Source organism: Sinocyclocheilus rhinocerous, unplaced genomic scaffold (assembly GCF_001515625.1).
Source record: "Sinocyclocheilus rhinocerous isolate Xijiao unplaced genomic scaffold, SAMN03320098_v1.1 scaffold2780, whole genome shotgun sequence".
Taxonomy (NCBI): Eukaryota; Metazoa; Chordata; class Actinopteri; order Cypriniformes; family Cyprinidae; genus Sinocyclocheilus; species Sinocyclocheilus rhinocerous.
Window position 1 is genome coordinate 65514 of NW_015628683.1, and position 21255 is coordinate 86768.

At 36.3% G+C, this 21255-nt stretch overlaps 2 protein-coding genes across 2 annotated transcripts in view; both read left to right on the plus strand.

Annotated features, from left to right (window-relative positions):
- Window positions 1–9966, plus strand: part of grap2b (GRB2 related adaptor protein 2b) — a 13901-nt gene extending 3935 nt beyond the window's left edge. The window contains exons 2-8 of the mRNA XM_016549661.1: window positions 1625–1721; window positions 1908–1999; window positions 8503–8622; window positions 8746–8905; window positions 9030–9083; window positions 9162–9236; window positions 9672–9966. Coding sequence (XP_016405147.1) covers window positions 1644–1721; window positions 1908–1999; window positions 8503–8622; window positions 8746–8905; window positions 9030–9083; window positions 9162–9236; window positions 9672–9848 — 756 coding nt within the window. The 5' untranslated portion in view covers window positions 1625–1643 and the 3' untranslated portion in view covers window positions 9849–9966. The remainder of the gene's footprint in view (window positions 1–1624; window positions 1722–1907; window positions 2000–8502; window positions 8623–8745; window positions 8906–9029; window positions 9084–9161; window positions 9237–9671) is intronic.
- A 2868-nt stretch (window positions 9967–12834) lies between these two features.
- fam83fb (family with sequence similarity 83 member Fb) lies at window positions 12835–18408 on the plus strand. The gene is made up of 4 exons (XM_016549631.1): window positions 12835–13424; window positions 15820–15984; window positions 17320–17441; window positions 17515–18408. The coding sequence occupies exons 1-4, from the start codon at window positions 12960–12962 to the stop codon at window positions 18155–18157; spliced, it is 1395 nt and encodes a 464-aa protein (XP_016405117.1). The 5' UTR covers window positions 12835–12959; the 3' UTR covers window positions 18158–18408.
- Window positions 18409–21255: the final 2847 nt, after the last annotated feature.

Consider the following 21255-nt stretch of genomic DNA (forward strand, 5'->3'; position numbering starts at 1 on the left):
TCAGTGCATTACAATGGTTCAAAACAAATATTAACACTTCAAAACGTTGGTTTATTAACATTACATCAGTTAATGAAATACGGTATTTTATTGTGAATTTAAGTTAAGTCTGTAAAACCATAAAATGTTGCTACCATATTTTTTACGGTGAAGCTCTGGTAACCACAGCTGCCGGTATTTTACCGTAAATGTCACAGATTTGTTTTACAGTGTTCAGACGCAGAGCAATGACTGCGCTAATGCCAAATACGTATTCGTTACATTACATGCTAAATAATTTACAATGCTAGCTGTTAATTTTACCTGAAATAGATGACTTGGTCCGAAGGCATTTTCCCAATTACTTAATTTTTGAGTAATCAACTTTATGCAACAAATTATTAAATTCCTCTATGTCAAAGTTGTTTGTTGATCAAACATAATTTCATTCGAAGAAGTTATAACTCAAAAAGATCGATGCAAACTGTTGTGTATTTGTTTTTTTGTGTGTTGTTGTTGAGCCTAAAAATTAGTTTTTTAGAGTGACAGTTTTGTCTTTTTGACATCCCAGCTAACTCAAATATTCTCTAAGAACATTTTGCTAATGTTCCCATTGTGTCAGGAAAATTTAAATTCTCAGAACATTCAAAACATCCAGGTTTTTTTTTTTTTTATGTTTTAAAAATTTATTTTTGTTCTCCGATTTTTGAGTAATCAACTTTATGCAACAAATTATTAAGTTCCTCTATGTCAAAGTTGGTTGTTGATCAAACATAATTTCATTCGAAGAAGTTATAACTCAAAAAGATCGATGCAAACTGTTGTGTATTTGTTTATTTGTGTGTTGTTGTTGAGCCTAAAAATTAGTTTTTTCGAGTGACAGTTTTGTTTTTTTGACATCCCAGCTAACTCAAATATTCTCTAAGAACATTTTGCTAATGTTCCCATTGTGTCAGGAAAATTTAAATTCTCAGAACATTCAAAACATCCAGGTTTTTTTTTTTTTTATGTTTTAAAAATTTATTTTTGTTCTCCGAACCATCTTAGTAACATTAAAAAAAAACATTAGATGAATGGTCAACTAAAATGTTTCAGTAATTATCATCATCATAAATAATGTTTTGATAACATTATTAAAGACCAGAGAACTTCTGTTAACATTACTGATTACTTTGAGAGAACCTTGCCAGAATGTTCTGAGAACGTTCCCTGTTAGCTGGATGTCGTTTTAATTGTTTAATTGTTGCCGATCAGAGGCTGTGTTGTGATGTCTGGTGTCTTAGTGAACATATAACTGAAAAGGTTGAGTTAGTCGTGACCAAACACAGTTTAAACTGCAGTGGGTGTCAGTGTCTGTGTGAGTTCAGGCCAGAGTGATTGACCAAAAGAAGAAAGACTGACAGAGATAGTTCATCCAAACTCACCCTCAGTGCTCAGGACAGAAAGTCAGACAGGTTTGGAGTGGCACGAGGGTCAGTAGACGGCAGAACTGTCATGTTTGGGTGATCTGTCTCTTTCATGTGGTTGTGCTTTAGTGTGAGTGTTCAGCTGGTTATGCTGTGTTTGACTAGCATGTGGTTTGATGTGTTCTTGACTCTTGAAAGTTGCAGTATTCACTCTGTTTATGCAGTGTTTCTCGTTCTAGTCTCTGAGTTGTCTCCGTCATGGAGGCGACCGGGAAATATGACTTCACCGCCACAGCGGAGGATGAGCTGAGCTTCAGGAAGGGAGATATAATCAAGGTATGTTTCAACATTTACATCTGCAGCTCACTGCACGCGCTGTATATACAGTATCAGATATCCAACGATACACACATGCACTCAACTCATTCAGTTATTCTGACACGTTCAGTTACTTTAAACCAGAGTTTGTCCTTTCCTCAGCAGCTCTTTCAGTGAGTTTAATCATCACATGCTCCTCTGTAGATTTTAGGCACCAATGATGACTGGTTCAAAGCAGAAATAAACGGCATGGAGGGATTTGTTCCTCAGAATTACATCAACATCCACTTCCCAAGGTAACAGACGTCACATCTCACTGAACACCACTGTGGCAAGCCACTTTAACATTTAACCTATAAAATGTACTAGTTTCTATTGTTATGCTACTAGTACTTATTTTTAGCTATAGTGTCTATTCTATTAGGTACTGGTAATTATTCATTAGATACTAGTACTTATTAGTACTTATAATAGTATACACATTACTGACAAGACACGGGAAATATCATGGTCCGTATACTGCCAAATATGTACCAATTCGGATGTATGTTACTGAGGTATTCTTCTGTGCAACAACCATTTGTTGCCATGCAAGTAATCCCCTCAAAAAAAAAATTTCAGGAGGACATTCACACCTTTGTGTTAAACCGGATTGGTTGATTTGAAACTAAACCCACCCCTAAACCAGACAGCTATTGGGCCACTGAGCACACAGACTTTCCTCAAAAGTCATATCATTGGTAAACGTGTGGTAGATATATAATAGTATATCCCACCCAAAACCCTTACAGAAAAGTGACTTTATTGGTTACATTTAAAATATATCCCTCCCACAAACCCTACAGGTGAATAATGTGACTGATTGCACACCATGGGGCAAAAAAAAACACAGTTTAACCAACAACTGTTTGTTTATCTTTATTGTGGGAAAATAGTAAATAGCATCCGAAACATAAAAACAGTCAGAAAACAATTTCAACAGAAAACAACGTTTAAAAATACAACATCTACTTTGAATTAAAGATTTCTAACAAATGCAGTAAATCACACATGAAATGACTCCATTCCTCACTGTAGATCCTGTGACGAATTTGTACTTATTTTATGCTACTAGTACTTATTTTTAGCTATAGTGTGTATTCCATTAGGTACTGGTAATTATTCATTAGATACTAGTACTTATTAGTACTTATAATAGTATACCCATTACTGACAAGACACGGGAAATATCACGGTCCGTATACTGCCAAATATGTACCAATTCGGATGTATGTTACTGAAGTATTCTTCTGTGCAACAGCCATTTGTTGCAATGCAAGTAATCCCCTCAAAACATTTTTTTCAGGGGGACATTCACACCTTTGTGTTAAACCGGATTGGTTGATTTGAAACTAAACCCACCTCTAAACCTGACAGCTATTGGGCCACTGAGCACACAGACTTTCCTCAAAAGTCATATCATTGGTAAACGTGTGGTAGATATATAATAGTATATCCCACCCAAAACCCTTACAGAAAAGTGACTTTATTGGTTACATTTAAAATATATCCCTCCCACAAACCCTACAGGTGAATAATGTGACTGATTGCACACCATGGGGCAAAAAAAAACACAGTTTAACCAACAACTGTTTGTTTATCTTTATTGTGGGAAAATAGTAAATAGCATCCGAAACATAAAAACAGTCAGAAAACAATTTCAACAGAAAACAACGTTTAAAAATACAACATCTACTTTGAATTAAAGATTTCTAACAAATGCAGTAAATCACACATGAAATGACTCCATTCCTCACTGTAGATCCTGTGACGAATTCGTACGTATCTTACGAGGTGGCTAATTAGTCCGAAGGGCAAAAAAACATAGTTTAACCAACAACTGTTTGTTTATCTTTATTGTGGGAAAATAGTAAATAGCATCCGAAACATAAAAACAGTCAGAAAACAATTTCAACAGGAAACCGTTTAAAAATACAACATCTACTTTGAATTAAAGATTTCTAACAAATGCAGTAAATCACACATGAAATGACTCCATTCCTCACTGTAGATCCTGTGACGAATTTGTACTTATTTTATGAGGTGTCTAATTCGTACGAATTCTTACGACCTCACTCGTACGATTTGTCTAGACCCCAGTGACGGGTAGGTTTAGGGGCGGAGTTAGGTGTAGGTCATTCGTACAAATTCATACGAATTGTGCAAGTCGTAAAATACGTATGATTTAGCAAAAATCGTATGAATTTGTATGAGTGAGGTCGTACGAATTAGCCACCTTGTAAAATAAGTACGAACTGCCGTGAGATCGGGCTGGTTTGTCTCTGTTGACCAGCAACTGCAAAACAACAGTAATGTTGACAATGATCTCTACAGGCCTATATTTAAGAAGCTACATCACGTCTGTTGCTAAACTTACTGTTGTCTCTCTTTGGCTTTTTTGCCACAACTGTGATTGAGTGTTTCAGCTGGGCCTTTCCGGAGTGAAACTATGAAAACTTCTTCCTCATAGCCTCATCATAAGTCTGGCAGGATACCTAAAAAAACATAAAATATGTCTAGTGAAGGAAATATATTTAACTGGATAGGTGAAACAATACGAACATGGATAATAAAACATTGCAACAACCTTCTGAACTTATGTTACCATTTATAATCTCTGAAGATGAGTTGACCCAGTCTTGTGTGTAGGATACTGTAGAAAAGAGGAAACAGTATATGAGGAAAAAATACAGTGTAAATATAGTTTTGACGTTAAGTTAAAGATATTCATTTTACACAATATAAATAATCAGTCTTACCAGATTTGTGTATGATGTTGGAGTGGATTCTTCCCAGAATTGTGCCAGCTTACATATGTTTCAGTCTGTAGCTGTTGATGTCTTCAAGAAGTGTGTGTGTGTGTGTGTGTGTGTGTGTGTGTGTGTGTGTTTGTGGGAGGGGATAATTTATGAAAAGTTAGATATATGGGAGACCAGGGCTATTTGACACACTTTTTTGCATAAAATATTTATCAGGGGAGATATATTTTGAAAGTATTGTTTGTCTATATGTAGTTTATAATTACAATTATATAATTTTAACTAAACATAACTATTGGACAGTTCCACTGTTGCCCAGGAAAAGATACACATTATAACTCATAACACACACTGACTCTTTGGGGGGCATTAATCACTATTGGTAGAGATACTGCTAGAGAAACCACTTCTCAGTAGATACTAGTACACATTTATTAGAAACTAGTACTTATTCTGTAGATATTACACATTTATTAGCTACTAGTACTTATTAATTTGATACTAGTACACATTTATTAGCAAATAGTGCTTCAGAAGATACTAGTACACATTTATCTAATTCTTATGTAATAAACACTACTACTTATTTATTAGCTACTATTACTTATTCAGTATACTAATACACATTTATTAGCTACTAGTACTTATTCAATAGATATTAGTACACATTTATTAGATACTAGTACTTATTCCAAATCCATAGAAGTAAATGGTAAAAATGTTAAATGTGTTACTAGTAACAGTAGAATAGTTACAACTCACTACTGAAATAATTACTAGTATCTAATGAATAAGTACTATAGTATCTTCAGAAAGTCACCAGTTCCTAAATTATAAGCACTAGTACCTGAAGCATACGTACTAATAGCTAATGAATAAGTACTAGTAGCATTAAACTAGATGCTAGTACATTTTAAGGATTAAATGTTAAAACGGCTTGCCACACAGAGCAAGCGGAACAGTTGCAATATTCTGTTTGTGTAACACTAGATTGACCAATATACAAGAGATCACTGACACTCAGTTAGTTAGTGGTGTTTGCCTGGTCAGTCCTCGCTATCTCTAGTACTCAAAGTGATTTGAACAAACCCGAAACACTAGTATTACATTTAAGTGGAGGACTGGATATTGATGCAGATTCCCATTCAAAGCTTTTGGTTTGATATCGATTCATTTGTGCATTGTGATTCATAGATCTGTGTCTATTCCAGTAAACAGCTCTTCACAATCCAATCGACAGCCGGTGGATAAGAAGTCCCACCCTGTGGTTGTTTCTAGTTTTATGTGGTAGTAAAGAACCTTCCGTTGCATGCAGCTTTAGTAAAGCCACATATATAAACTAAACTGTCTGTGTGAACAGAGGCTCAGTCTTTCTGACTGTATAGAACTCACAATAATCTACAGAAACGTGACTTGCTGCATCATTATGAGTCAAAGAGTTACCGAAAAACATCTGGATTTCTAATTTCTTGGTCAAAATATAATACGTTTAATGGTTAAAAACCTGTTTAATCACTTTGAGATTGATTCAAACATATTTTACACCATTAAAACCATTGCATTGTAAATAAGAACAAATAAAAAATAAAACAGTGACATCTAGAGGAGAAGACTTGTAGGGACAGGATTTATAAATAAATACAAAAGATTAGTCTGTGGCTTTTGAGAATCAACTAAAAAAATAAATTAAATTAAATTAAATTAAATTAAATTAAATTAAAATTTTAATTTAATTTAATTTAATAATTAAATTAAATTAAATTAAATTAAATTAAATTAAATTAAATTAAATTAAATTAAATTAAATTAAATTAAATTAAATTAAATTAAATTAAATTAAATTAAATTAAATTAAATTAAATTAAATTAAATTAAATTAAATTAAATTAAATTAAATTAAATTAAATTAAATTAAATTAAATTAAATTAAATTAAATTAAATATTAGATACTAGTATTTATTCATTAGATACTAGTACTTATTTCAATAGATACTAGTACTTATTTCAATAGTGACTAGTAACTATTATATTGTTACTAGTAAAAAAAATTAAATTTTTACCATTGACTTCTATGGGGATCTGTCACTGAGATATCAACTATTCAGTTTTGACTAGTATGTATTCCAGTTGTGACTAGTACATAGTTTTTATGTACTAGTAGTTATTCATTAGGTACTAGTTTTTATTATTAGTATTATTTTTAGATACTAGTAGCTATTATTAGATAATTGTACTTAATCATTAGATACTAGTACTTATTATTATATTCTTGTACCCATTAAATAAATAGTATTATTTATTACATACTAGTATTTATTCATTAGATACTCGTACCTATTAAATAGATACTAGAACTTATTCTTTAGATATCAGTACTTATTGATTAGCTACTAGTATCTATTCAATAGATACTAGTACACATTTATTAGCTACTAGTACTTATTCATTTGATACTAGTACACATTTATTAGCAAATAGTGCTTCAGAAGATACTAGTACACATTTATCTAATTCTTATGTAATAAACACTACTACTTATTTATTAGCTACTATTACTTATTCAGTATACTAATACACATTTATTAGCTACTAGTACTTATTCAATAGATATTAGTACACATTTATTAGATACTAGTACTTATTCCAAATCCATAGAAGTAAATGGTAAAAATGTTAAATGTGTTACTAGTAACAGTAGAATAGTTACAACTCACTACTGAAATAATTACTAGTATCTAATGAATAAGTACTATAGTATCTTCAGAAAGTCACCAGTTCCTAAATTATAAGCACTAGTACCTGAAGCATATGTACTAATAGCTAATGAATAAGTACTAGTAGCATTAAACTAGATGCTAGTACATTTTAAGGATTAAATGTTAAAACGGCTTGCCACACAGAGCAAGCGGAACAGTTGCAATATTCTGTTTGTGTAACACTAGATTGACCAATATACAAGAGATCACTGACACTCAGTTAGTTAGTGGTGTTTGCCTGGTCAGTCCTCGCTATCTCTAGTACTCAAAGTGATTTGAACAAACCCGAAACACTAGTATTACATTTAAGTGGAGGACTGGATATTGATGCAGATTCCCATTCAAAGCTTTTGGTTTGATATCGATTCATTTGTGCATTGTGATTCATAGATCTGTGTCTATTCCAGTAAACAGCTCTTCACAATCCAATCGACAGCCGGTGGATAAGAAGTCCCACCCTGTGGTTGTTTCTAGTTTTATGTGGTAGTAAAGAACCTTCCGTTGCATGCAGCTTTAGTAAAGCCACATATATAAACTAAACTGTCTGTGTGAACAGAGGCTCAGTCTTTCTGACAGTATAGAACTCACAATAATCTACAGAAACGTGACTTGCTGCATCATTATGAGTCAAAGAGTTACCGAAAAACATCTGGATTTCTAATTTCTTGGTCAAAATATAATACGTTTAATGGTTAAAAACCTGTTTAATCACTTTGAGATTGATTCAAACATATTTTACACCATTAAAACCATTGCATTGTAAATAAGAACAAATAAAAAATAAAACAGTGACATCTAGAGGAGAAGACTTGTAGGGACAGGATTTATAAATAAATACAAAAGATTAGTCTGTGGCTTTTGAGAATCAACTAAAAAAATAAATTAAATTAAATTAAATTAAATTAAATTAAATTTTTAATTTAATTTAATTTAATTTAATTTAATTTAATTTAATTTAATTTAATTTAATTTAATTTAATTTAATTTAATTTAATTTAATTTAATTTAATTTAATTTAATTTAATTTAATTTAATTTAATTTAATTTAATTTAATTTAATTTAATTTAATTTAATTTTGGGGCTGGTGGACCACAAAATGCATTTATCATGACCAGTGGTTGACAGTGTTTCAGTTAGCGTGTTACTGTACTTTACTTGAGTTCGTTTTTAAGTGTTTGTACTTTAGGCAAACATCGTTCAGATTTTGTTGAGAAGACGTCATATTAAAGCAGTGTTTCTCCAGCTGGTATCAGGAGAACACCAGCCGTCATTCAGCACAGGAAGAACTGATGTGTCAACCAATCGGATCCTTCCTCATCCGAGGCTCCCAGAGTTCACCGGGAGAATTCTCCATTTCAGTCAGGTACAGCACACACACACACACACACACACACACACACACACACACTGCTTTCAATGTTTTACAATACATTCCATAGACGTAATGGTTTTTATATGGTTTTCATAACGGTGTTTCTGCCGTCAGACATGAGAACGACGTGCAGCACTTTAAGGTGATGAGAGACCGGCACGGTCAGTATTACCTGTGGAGCGAGACCTTCAGCTCCCTCAACAGACTGGTGGAGTTCTACACACACAACTCCATCTCCAAACAGAGCCGCGTCTACCTGCTCACAGAGCAGCGGGTGAGTCCAGCCACGCATGATAAACACACAGCAAACACTTGAAACACATTGCTCGCCTCACATTGTCTTCAGAACACACTCAGTGCTTGTGTTTCTTACTGTTTGGTCTCTTTCTCTCACCCAGAATCCACCTGATTTCCCGCACAGGAAGTCTGCTGAGCCGCCGCCCATCTCTCAGGTACAGCCGCTGTCACTCCTGTGACGTCAGTCAGTCATCTGATGAGCTTCTGTGTCAAATTATGCTTTCCTTCTGCAGGAGAGACACAGTTACAGAACACCAGCTCCAGCCTATCCTCGCCCAGCCGATCCCTTACCTCCATCCCCACCACAGGTCACACACACACACACACACACTCTCTCTCACACACACACACACACTCGCACACACTCGCACACACATGTCTGGTTTGCTATCCTTGTGGAGACTCTCCATAGGCGTAATGGTTTTTCTACTGTACAAACCGTATATTCTATTGCCCTACACCAACCCTACCCCTAAACCTACCCCTCACAGGAAACTTTGTGCATTTTTAGATTTTCAAAAAACTTCATTCTGTGTGATTTATAAGCTTGTTTCCTCACGAGGACCTAAAAATGTCCGGGTATTACTATCCTTGTGCGGACAATTGGTCCCCATAACATAGCGAATACCAGGTATACACACACACACATGTGACATCAGGTCATGTTATGCACATAATATGTACAAATAATGCATAAGCTTTAGAACGCTGAATGAGCCGGTTCTGTTTGTTTGTATGCGCAGGCGTCTGCGCTGCAGGTTCGAGCCATGTATGACTTCACTGCGCAGGACGCAGATGAGCTGAACTTTCACGCTGGAGATGTTATCGAGGTTTTAGATCAGTCTGATCGTTTCTGGTGGAAAGGTGTTCTGCGCGGGAGAACCGGACTCTTCCCCGTCAACTACACCAATCCTGTTTGAGGAGCCGTGACACAGACGTTTGCCTCAAAATCCATTTCACCTTGTGATGTTGCATAATAATGATTTATGAATACATTTATATTACAGGGTTTTTTTTCAACTGCTTACTCACGAAATCTTTCCTTGTCACACAATTTCTGAAAACTGACACTCAAACAGCAGAAGCACACACCAAATCTGCAAAACCATACTCTAATTCAGACTTTGACTCAATTTTAGGGTTAGGGTTAGGGTTAGGTGCAAATGTTTGCTTTTGAGATGTGTTTGTAATATTTTGAATGCAGTGCTTCATTTTTCAAGAGATTTGAGGCATTTTGCATTTTGTGTGTGTGATTCTTGGATTTGTGTGTAAAGTTTTGAAAAAAAAGAGGCAAAGCTTTGAAAATGTGTGTGTAAGCAGTTGAAAAAAACTAACATTTCTGAATTTAAGAAACACCTTTTCACCTTGTCATGTGTACAGAACACACACACACACACCTGTAAAGCATTGCTCTTCCTATTGGTACAGAGATTTGGAAAAATTGTGTGCTTAGTTTGAGCACTTTTACAAACAAGTTTATGAATCTTTCAGAATTGTTATGGTCCTCTGCGTTTGGACTGTATGAAATGTTCCTGAGATGTGATCTTCATCCAAGTATTAAATAAATACATCCATATATAATAACAGCACATACAACTGAGTCATGATGTTATTACAGTTAATGAATGGTTCGGTCACAATTTTGAAAAACATCAGAATTCTCTTTCTTAGAGCAAGTTTAATCAAAAAATATCTTGAAAATATTTCATAAAGTATCTGGCTGGTCTGTGTGGCTTACTTTTCACCATCAGTTCCGCTCTATCTAGTCAATTCTGAACCCCATCCTACTTTTTCCTCATTTCAGGTTTTTGGAGGCATTAAATAATTTGTGAATATTTGTAAACATTTGTGGCTTGAAACAGCTAGAAAATTGAAAATGTACTGCATTTCTATGGATGATTTGCCATTCAGATAGGGTTATTAAAGTTAACTAAAACTAGTAAAAACATTTCTGTTAATTGAAATAAAGCTGAAATAAAACAACATAGTCCTAAAAGCAATTCTATGAACGGAGAAAAATTGAATAAAATCACATATATAAAATTAACAAAGCACAATTTTTTTAGGGGTTCCAGCGCAAATAATTATTATTATTACTATTATTACTTTACATACTAAATGCATGTGTAAAACATTGTGTGATATATGAGGTGTAAAACACAACAGAGCCACCTAGTGCACATTTCTCACATACCTCTAGGGCCAAGTGTCTTTGACAACTTTTCTGCATAGGTTTGGTTCCAATTGGGTGAAAAAAAATGTTTTTATTATTGCATTTTATTTTGATTATTTCTTTTTTTTTTTTTTTTTGCAATTTTACATCAGGTATTTTTTTTTAACCATGCAGCCAACGTCAAGAGTAATATGTGTTAACATAGCACTTAGTGATTTACGGCGTTCAGAGGCAGGAGGAAAAATGCAAGAAACCAGCAAAATAATGTGAAGATTTATGTGGAAACGGAGCTATCACAAGCTCCGATTTTCCACTACACGTTTATTGTGGCCAAAAGAATTCATGATAATGATATGTCGGGATAATTATAAGAATCTTGAGGGATAGCATTATTTGTTTTTTCCCGTCACTACATAATACAGCATTACAGTAAAACAATATATGAGAATGAAAACATATTTATACTCCAAACTTGCATTATAGCATCAGTCGAGTGCATGAAATCACAGAGTTTCTTATCACAGAATGAGGCAGAAAATATATTATTTTACAGTATACAGTGGAGCTCTGTTTCTGAACTTGAGTCATTTTAAAAACTTTAAGTAAACAAACACTCACAATAGGACAATGTCTCCAGTTTCAGATCAGAGAGTACCTTCACTCCTGAATCTCTTAGTTTATTCTCAAGACAGATTCAGTTCTGTCAGGTGTGAGGGGTTTGATCTCAGAGCTGAAGCCAGAGCAGCACAACCTTCATCTGTGACGCCACAATAACTCAACCTGTAGAGAACTATGACACGGTTTGAATTGTAGTTGAAGTGTGTGTAGTTTGTTATTGTCTCTGGTCTCACAGCAGGAGAGGAGACAGCAGTTTAATGTTGGTCTGATCTGAATAAGTAAGGAAACAGGTGAAAGAATGACACTGATCCACAATTCAACTCGAATAGCCTATTAAAGAGCCTTCACTGGTTTCTAGAACTCACATATTTAATACTTAATTTCTATTTTAATAATTTTTATTTATATTTTATTACAGCTCCAACTGTCTAAACCACTTAGAATTAACCAGTGGTAAAAAAATGACTCAAATTCACCTATATGTTCACTTAACGTGAACTAACAAATATGTGAGCCTGGAGCACAAAAGCAGTCATAAGTCACATGGGTTTACTCCTAGCAATAGCCAACAATACATTGGGTCAAAATTAGCCTATCGATTTTTCTTTTATGCCAAAAATCATTAGGATATTAAGTAAAGATCATGTTCCATGAAGATATTTTGTAAAATCATGTTCCATGAAGATATTTTGTAAATTTCCTACCGTAAATATATCTAAACTTAATGTTTGATTAGTAATATGCATTGCTAAGAACTTCATTTGAACAACTTTAAAGATGATTTTCTCAATATTTAGATTTATATTTTTGCTCCCTCAGATTCCAGATTTTTTAATAGTTGTATCTCAGCCAAAAAATTGTCCTATCCTAACAAACCATACATCAATGGAAAGATTATTTATTATCTAAGCTATATATAAATCTCAATAAAAAAAAAAAAAAAAAAAAAAAAAGCCCCTTATGACTGGTTTTGTGGTCCAGGGTCACGTGTGATATATTTAGAAACATGAATGGGAAATTATAACAAGTCATAGACTATATAATGTGCACATTAGGACGTTCTAGTTGTTTTTTGGAATAAAGTTCAACCCTCCTGTTGGAGTCATGCAGAAACAAAGTTCCCCTTCCAACGCATTTCGTGTGAACTCCACCCACGCAGAAACACACCTGGCCGCGGGCTCGCGACGAGTGAAGCTCAGGTGAGGCATTCGGAGCGCGTGAGGCGAGGTAGCGGCGCGTCATGGCGGAGTCGCAGCTCTTGTGTATAGAGGACGGGCTCATGCCCCTCGCGGTGCCCGAGTCCCGGCCGCAGTTCTACTACAGCGAGCAGCACCGGGCGGCCCTGGAGCTCCTGATCACCGACGGAGACGGAGCCTTCAAGAGCCTCCTGAAGGACGAGAACAGCCAAGACTTCCTGTCGGCGCGGGAAATCAAGGCCATCACCGGCAGCTTCGTCAAATACAAGCCCGAGGAAGACGCTGGAGGAGCGTCAGCGGGTCAAGACAAGCGTGATGACGCCGGGTCGCTGCACTCCACGTACTGGCCGCAGATGTCGGACACCGAGGTTCCGCCGCTGGACATCGGCTGGCCCTCATCCGGGCTCTTTAAAGGGGTCACCCGGGTGTCGGTGCACACACACCCGCCCAAAGAGAACAGCCCGCACATCAAGGAGGTGGCCCGCAAACTCATACAGGAGTCCAGCAAGGTCAGTATTCACTATTAAATTAGGCACGTTTAGGTAGATTACTTTCGTTTTTAAGTTACTGTTACTGCGGGAAATGATAATAAATGAAGAAAAGGTGCCACGGTTTTATTACATTAGCCTATATTATATTTATCATTTAATTGTAGTGTACTAACATACACTGAAAAAAAATGATACTCAATTGTTAAGCTAAGTGGTTGCAAACAATTTGTTTTAGCTACATTTAAAAACAAATGTTGAAAGTTAGTCAACTAAATGTGTTTACTTAAATGTAGCTCAAATAAATTGATTGCAACCACTTACCTTAAAAATGTGGTAAATGCAATGAATAATTTTTTGTTTCAGTGTATGGTTACTGTGATAAACATTTATAGAGGGGAATCTTTTCCTTTATCATCGTAATGCTTCTTCAGTTTCATTTTCTCTTCTCTTGTGATCATTATCACATCATGACACGCCTTACATGTCAGGTATCTACAGATGTGCCTCGTGTGGTTACCATCTAAATTAACTGGTTTATAAAAATTAAAAAAATCCCTGAAATTTACAGTGAAACTGGCAGTAGCTGTGGTTGCCAGAACTTTACCATAAAAACTGGTAGCATTGGTAGAAAATGAGTCAAATTTCATTAACTGAAATAAGGTTACTGTACCAAATTACTGAAATCTGTTTTTATATTTACACTGTAAAAAAAAACTAAAATGTACTGGTTATTTTCTGCCAGGACATTTTACTGACATTTCTGTTAACCCTAGTTAACAACAGATGTAACATAAAACCCTCATGTGCACAACTAATCAGAACAAAACTAAGAATAAACAGTAATTTCAATGTAAAACCATCAACTGTGAGCCGTCACACAGGAACCTGGAAATGTCAGCTTACGCTTTTTATCTGTAAATTATTAAGATGACTTGTTTGTTTCCACATTTAAAAACGTTGTAAGTGTAAGACACGTCACATACATTCACAGGCACTGGGACGTGTTTATATAGGAGGATTCCTCTGGCCCAATGAGGATAGACTATAGCCTACAGGACCTGAGTGAGGCCCTCATGTCACAGATCTCTCTGTTTCTCATCTCCTGCAGTGCTGGATGCTTTAAGATCTTGTTCAGACTTGATCAGACGGTCTGTTTCTTCAGCCTCCAGTTCTTGAGGAATGACTGTAAATGATCTGACTCACTCGACATGTAGCAGGAAACTTTCCAAAACATCTGTCATGTGAAAGAAGCTGGAAGTGTGTGTAATAATGTGCTGAGCTGATCCTCGTTGTCTGTATGTAAAACCATCAACTGTGAGCCGTCACACAGGAACCTGGAAATGTCAGCTTACGCTTTTTATCTGTAAATTATTAAGATGACTTGTTTGTTTCCACATTTAAAAACGTTGTAAGTGTAAGACACGTCACATACATTCACAGGCACTGGGACGTGTTTATATAGGAGGATTCCTCTGGCCCAATGAGGATAGACTATAGCCTACAGGACCTGAGTGAGGCCCTCATGTCACAGATCTCTCTGTTTCTCATCTCCTGCAGTGCTGGATGCTTTAAGATCTTGTTCAGACTTGATCAGACGGTCTGTTTCTTCAGCCTCCAGTTCTTGAGGAATGACTGTAAATGATCTGACTCACTCGACATGTAGCAGGAAACTTTCCAAAACATCTGTCATGTGAAAGAAGCTGGAAGTGTGTGTAATAATGTGCTGAGCTGATCCTCGTTGTCTGTATGCAAATCTCTTGTTTTCATATACGGGAAAATCTGTCTTGGCACAGCAGGCCGGTCTCGCCGGATTCCAGAGCCAGTTTCTGCTTATAACACGCTCTCATTTACTCCTGCTGGATTTATTGAGGCTTTACGAACAAACTAAACAAAGATGTCAGCTGGAAGTTCAGAAACGGAGAGAGAGTTTGGAAAAGAAAAAGTGAAAGCTGCATAAAACACATCTCTATGGGTGTAAATCAGCGTAAAGAAGAGTAATCCTGATCAACACTCGTCTCTTCTGGAAACCTCTGATTGTGCAGTGTGGACATGAAATATATCATATTATTAAGAAGTCATATGATGCTTTGTGTGAGGAACAGACCCAGATCTAAGTCACTATTCACTAAAAATCTCAAGTTTCATTTGCATTCAGATTAAGCATGCATTGTGAGATGTTCAGTGATCTACAGCAATGATCTCAAACAACAGAACCACAAACAGCACTGAAATGCTTTGACAAACACATTTTCTTTCCTGTATTGACACGTTCTCTGTTGAAACAGAAAGCAAGGACGGGAAATATTGAAGATTTTTTTAAAATGACCAGCAGGCTTCAGTTCCATCAGATGAATCATGATTTATGTTTTATGTATTAAATGTTCGTTTTGATTGATTCTATTGTTTTGTCCAGGTCGTGGCTATCGTGATGGACCTGCTGACCGATCTGCAGATTCTGCGGGATCTGTTTGAGGCGTCCAAGCGCGGCGTGCCCGTCTACATCGTGCTGGACGAGCAGGGAGCGCCGCACTTTCTGGACATGTGCAGCCGAATGCAGGTCGGAGCTACAGAGCTGAAGGTACACAACTAAACCAGAAAAACATGTCATTTCTTCAAACAAGATAAACATTAACTGAAATAAACAAAACATTTAAAAAAAAACTTGAACTACTAAAATATAACAAATATAGACATAATAAAAAAATTGCAAAATTACTAAAGCTTTAACTAAAATTAAAATTAAAATAGCAATATAAATATATAAAATATAAATATAAAAAACGTGCTTCGTAAGGTTTATTGGCATCGATGGTTTCATGAAGAACATCCATGGAATCTTTCCACTCTACAAAAAGCTTCTTTATAGTGCAAAGAAAGGTTTTTTTTTAGATTACTAAAATGTTCTTAAGGAAAAAAGGTTATTTTAAGAACTGACCACTTCTGACCACTGACCAGAAAATACATTCACACATGTCATATTTGAAGAAAAACTTGTCTATAGCATGTGTGAACATGTAACACATTTCAATAAAATTCAGCAAGGAACATGCTTTAATGTTAACACAACATAAATATCACTGTTTACATCATATATTTGTCACAGTTCTGTTCATCAATCTGCACTGGTTACCAGTAGATGCTCGCATTAAATTCAAGGCATTAATGTTTGCCTTCAAAACCACCACTGGCTCTGCAGCCCTTTACCTAAATTCATTACTTCAGAGTTATGTGCCTCTAGAAGCTTGCGTTCTGCAAGTGAACGTCGCTTTATTGTTCATCCCAAAGAAGCACAAAATCACTTTCACAGACTTTTACATTCACTGTTCCGTCCTGGTGGAATGACCTGTCCAACTCAATCCCAGCAGCTGAGTCCTTAACCATCTTCAAGAAACGACTAAAACACATCTCTTCCATCTTTATTTGACCCTCTAACTCTAGCACTCTCTATTCTAACATTTTATCTATTTGTTTTCTTTTTATTTATAAAAAAAAAGTCACTCTAACACTAGCGTTCCCTATTCTTTTTCTATTCTATCTACTTGTTTTCTTTTTATTTACTATATAAAAAAATTTTTTTTTAAACTTGCTATGTGTACTGCGTTAGACTAACCGAGACTTGTTATAGCACTTGCTTATTATTGCTTTTTTGTTGGTTTTGATTGCTTCTATTGTCATCATTTGAATGAAAGCATCTGCTAAATGACTAAATGTAAATGTATATTTAACTTATATTAAAATATTAAAAAATATATTTAAAATTATTATTATTGTTTTTTTGTTTTTTTTTTGTTTTTTTGGCCACAAAAAAATTAGTTTTGCCATATGGGTCTAGTCAAAACCCGGCCACTTAGACATTAGCTATAATTTCAGCTAATTTCGATTTCCGATGTTTGATGGCTTGTGTTTCCGTCAGAACGTCCGGACTCGGACCGTAAAGGGCATCGGGTTGAATCTGTCCGTGGGGAGAATCCCGGGAAACGTCCACAGCAAGTACATGCTCATCGACGGAGATAAAGTCATGTTTGGAACGTACAGGTGAGCGAGAGTTACCTGCTTACAGTCTGACAGAAGCGTCTTCATATCTCATGCTGTGCTGGTGTCTCTGCAGTTTCTCCTGGAGCTCTTCTCGAATGGACAGAAACATGATCACGGTGATGTCGGGGCAGGTGGTGGATTTCTACGATAACGATTTCCGACAACTGTACGCCATCTCAGACAAACTGGACCTCTTTAAGGAGTTTCACATCAGTAAGCCCCAAACGGGAACGCTGTCTCGGGCCGCGGTGCCCAAACGCCCCGCAGCGGCCACTTCTCGCTTCCAGGTCAATCTCGGAGACGCGACGCGTGGAGATCTGAAAGTGCCGGCACACAAATACCACAATCCCAAATACCTGCTAGCGCTCGGACAGATCCCGGGACCCACGGAGACGCTGCAGGACTTCTTCAGTAAGATGGAGCCGCCCGATCCGGAGCCAGAGCCGGAGCCGGAGAATCCCACGGAAGAGCTGGAGAACCTCACACTTGTTCCCTCTCAGCCCGAGAAGAAAGAGTCCAAGAAACTCAAGACACTGACTTTTAACACAAAGCGGAGGAAGAAAGGGAAGAAGGACCAGACGAGCGACGAGGTTATTGAAGAAAACACTGCGAACCCTTCAGACGACGCGTCTAAACACACACTCACCAGAGACGAGACGCAGGACAGCCTCAAAAAGAAGAAGAGAGGACTCATGAGCTTTTTCAGAAGAAGCTGAACGAGGATTGTTTTAATTATACCCGCTGTTTTTAACTCCTGAAGACTGTTAACCCTCATGTTTGCAGCACGCGTGACTCCTGCTGTGTTCCTGAGTGTGTTAGTGATGTGATCGGTGTGAAACTCGAACGCTTCTCAGCTCTGTGTGCACATGTTTGATAGTGATAGTAAAACCTTCTAATAATGTACGAGGCTTGATAAGGAAACCAAGTAATGTCTAAATTACATTAAAGGGGAAGTTTAGGGGTAAAACTGTGTTTCTGATATCTATCATTCTGGAAACCCAAGGGAAAAAACGAGGATGGTTGCACTTTTATTTTACAGTACATGTACTTACATAAGAATGTACTGTAATATACGGTAACTACATGGGGTATGGTTAGGTTTAGGGGTTATTACCTAGTTATTGTAATTACTTAGTATGTACATGTGGAAGAGGACTGCAAGATAAAGTGATACCAAGAGACTATATTTAAATTCAGACAGGTTTATTTGTGTACTGCTTTTCACATTTATCCCAGCTAACAGAAACATGTATTTCAAGGTATTTTCAAAGTTATGAATAAACGTTCTTCCAGTTAGAATGTTTGTTCAAAGTTATCTCCTCTTTAATAATGTTTTCAAAATGTTAGTTATTATTTATATGTCATTCATGGAATGTTGGTGAAACATTTTAGTTGGACGTTTGTGTTACACACACTTTTTCAAATGTTACAACTTGTTCAGAGAACATTTAAAAGTAACGTTCCCAAATGGAATGTTTCCTTAGTGTTCACATAACCAAGAAAAAAAGTTTTTACGTTAAGAAACTGGAGGCTTTGGACGTTCAGAGAACATTAAGAAATAATGTTTTCAAAACTGGGAGCAAACATGGTTTCACACATCGTTTCAGATCAGCTGTACAGGATCTGCATTATATTATTCACTTCTAAAATGTCAGACAGAATTTTATTTTAGGCTTTGGTTAAGTCTGTAGCCAAAGTTGGTTATGGTATTAAAAAAAACTGTTGTGTAATCATTTTTTGCTAACTTCCTCTTGACTTCAAACACAAACACATGTGCTCTTCAAATCCCACCTACTAAAGACACATCAGCCAATCCGATGTCAGATGAGCCAAATATACACAATGATTGACAGGTGAAGAAACTCAGAGTAGTTTCTGATGAGCTCATGATGAGTGACGGTCCTTTATAGACGCGCTGCGCTCGCCCTCTGCTGGTGGATCTGAGCATCAAACACACTTCCACGATTCACTCGCGATAAAGCGTGCGATAACAGCCAAAGATCTCGTGAACTTCACAGGAGAGCACATGAAGCGCGTCGTTTCAGACACGGCCAATGCACTTCTGCTTTTATTCAGTGTGTGACATTGTTTAGCTGGATCTTTCTGTCTCTTTGTGTGTGTGTGTGTGTGTGTGTGTGTGCGTTTTTGTAAATTTGTATAATGACAAAGGTATGACATAGGTATTACAAGGAGAAGGTGACTTTTCAGGACATTACCCCATGTCCCCACTTTTCAAAACGCATATAAATCACACAGAATGGAGTGTATTGAAAATCTGAAATAGCACAAAGTTTCCTGTGAGGGGTAGGTTTAGGGGTAGGGTTGGTGTAGGGCAATAGAATATACGGTCTGTACAGTATAAAAACCATTACGCCTATGGGATGTCCCCACTTTTCACAAAAACAAACCTGTGTGTGTGTGTAGTGCGCACGTGCGTGTGTGTGTGTGTGTGTGTGTTTGTGTGTGTGCTGCAACAGCTCTGACCACAAAAAAGGATCCGTGGATTTACTGCAATAGCTCTGAACAGGAAGTGACCACAGATGAGTGTTAAAGGGGTCATATGATGCGATTTCAATTGTTCCTTTCTCTTTGGAGTGTTACAAGCTCTTGGTGCATAAAGAAGATCTGTAAAGTTGTAAACACATTTCATTACACCAAATACACAAAATAATGTTCTTTTTAGCAGCATCATATGACCCCTTTAATGTAATGAGCTACACTCCAGTGTTTTAGTCAAGACCAAGACAAGACCTGGCACTATACAGAGCTGTTACCAATCAAATGAACCAATAAATTCATCTTTGCACTGCAGAGGTGGAACAGAAGTTGCATTCGAATTGGTACAATTACAACTGCGTGAATAATATTGTGAGATGAAGGTTTTATATATAAAATTTTGAATATAGAAATGTGATTTTAAAAAAATGATACTTTTAAATATAAAAAAAAAAAACTAAATCCATCTTCAATAAAATCCCAAGTCCTCTTAGTCTGAGGCCTAGCCAAGACTGAAACCTTCAAAGACCAGACTACATTCACAAATGAAAATATAATTTAAAAAAATACATCTGTCCATCAGAGAGCATCAGTTCACCATCCACTGACCAGATGAACACGATGCTCCTCATGGACTCAAGCTGATGTTCTTGAGATGATCTCAGCGACAGTGAAACTGCTTGTGTTACTGCTTAAATCAACATCATAAACATGATTCAGTTTCCCTGGACCTTCATGAAGCCACCGGCAGATGTCACATGCTGAGGTTCTGATGGAGGAAGTGAAAGCGATGAGGTCATTTCACGTTTCCCTTTTTAAATGTTGCTGTTGCGTGAATAAAGACCAGAGCACAGAGCTTTCATCCTTCCTTCAGACGCTAGAAGATTCTATTCCCGTTTGATTCTGCAATCATCTTTAGTGACACAGATTCATCTTCCTCTAAAACTCTATGAGATCACGTTTCAGAAGTTTAAAATAACACACACACACACACACACACACACACACTACTGTTCCAAATATGGGGTCGGTATTATATTTTACTGTTCCTCAAAGAAGTCTCTTCTGCTCAGCAAGGCTGCATTTATTTGATCAAAAATACAGTAAAAACAGTGAAATATTATTACAATTTAAAACAGCTGTTTTCTAAGTGAATATCTGTTAAACTGTAATGTATTTCTGTGATGCGCAGCTGTATTTTCAGCATCAATAAAAGTGTTAATTTCTTTTAAAAAAAAAATTACTGACCCTAAACTTTTGAACAATTATCGGTGTATGTGTGTGTGTGTGAGTGTGTGTGTGTGTGTGTGTGCGATTG

Coding starts and splice junctions, on each gene's coding strand:
- fam83fb (XM_016549631.1), top strand. CDS start 12,960: ATGGCGGAGTCGCAGCTCTTGTGTATAGAGGACGGGCTCATGCCCCTC. Junction 13,425..15,819: donor TCATACAGGAGTCCAGCAAG/GTCAGTATTCAC, acceptor TGTTTTGTCCAG/GTCGTGGCTATCGTGATGGA. Junction 17,442..17,514: donor GTCATGTTTGGAACGTACAG/GTGAGCGAGAGT, acceptor GTGTCTCTGCAG/TTTCTCCTGGAGCTCTTCTC.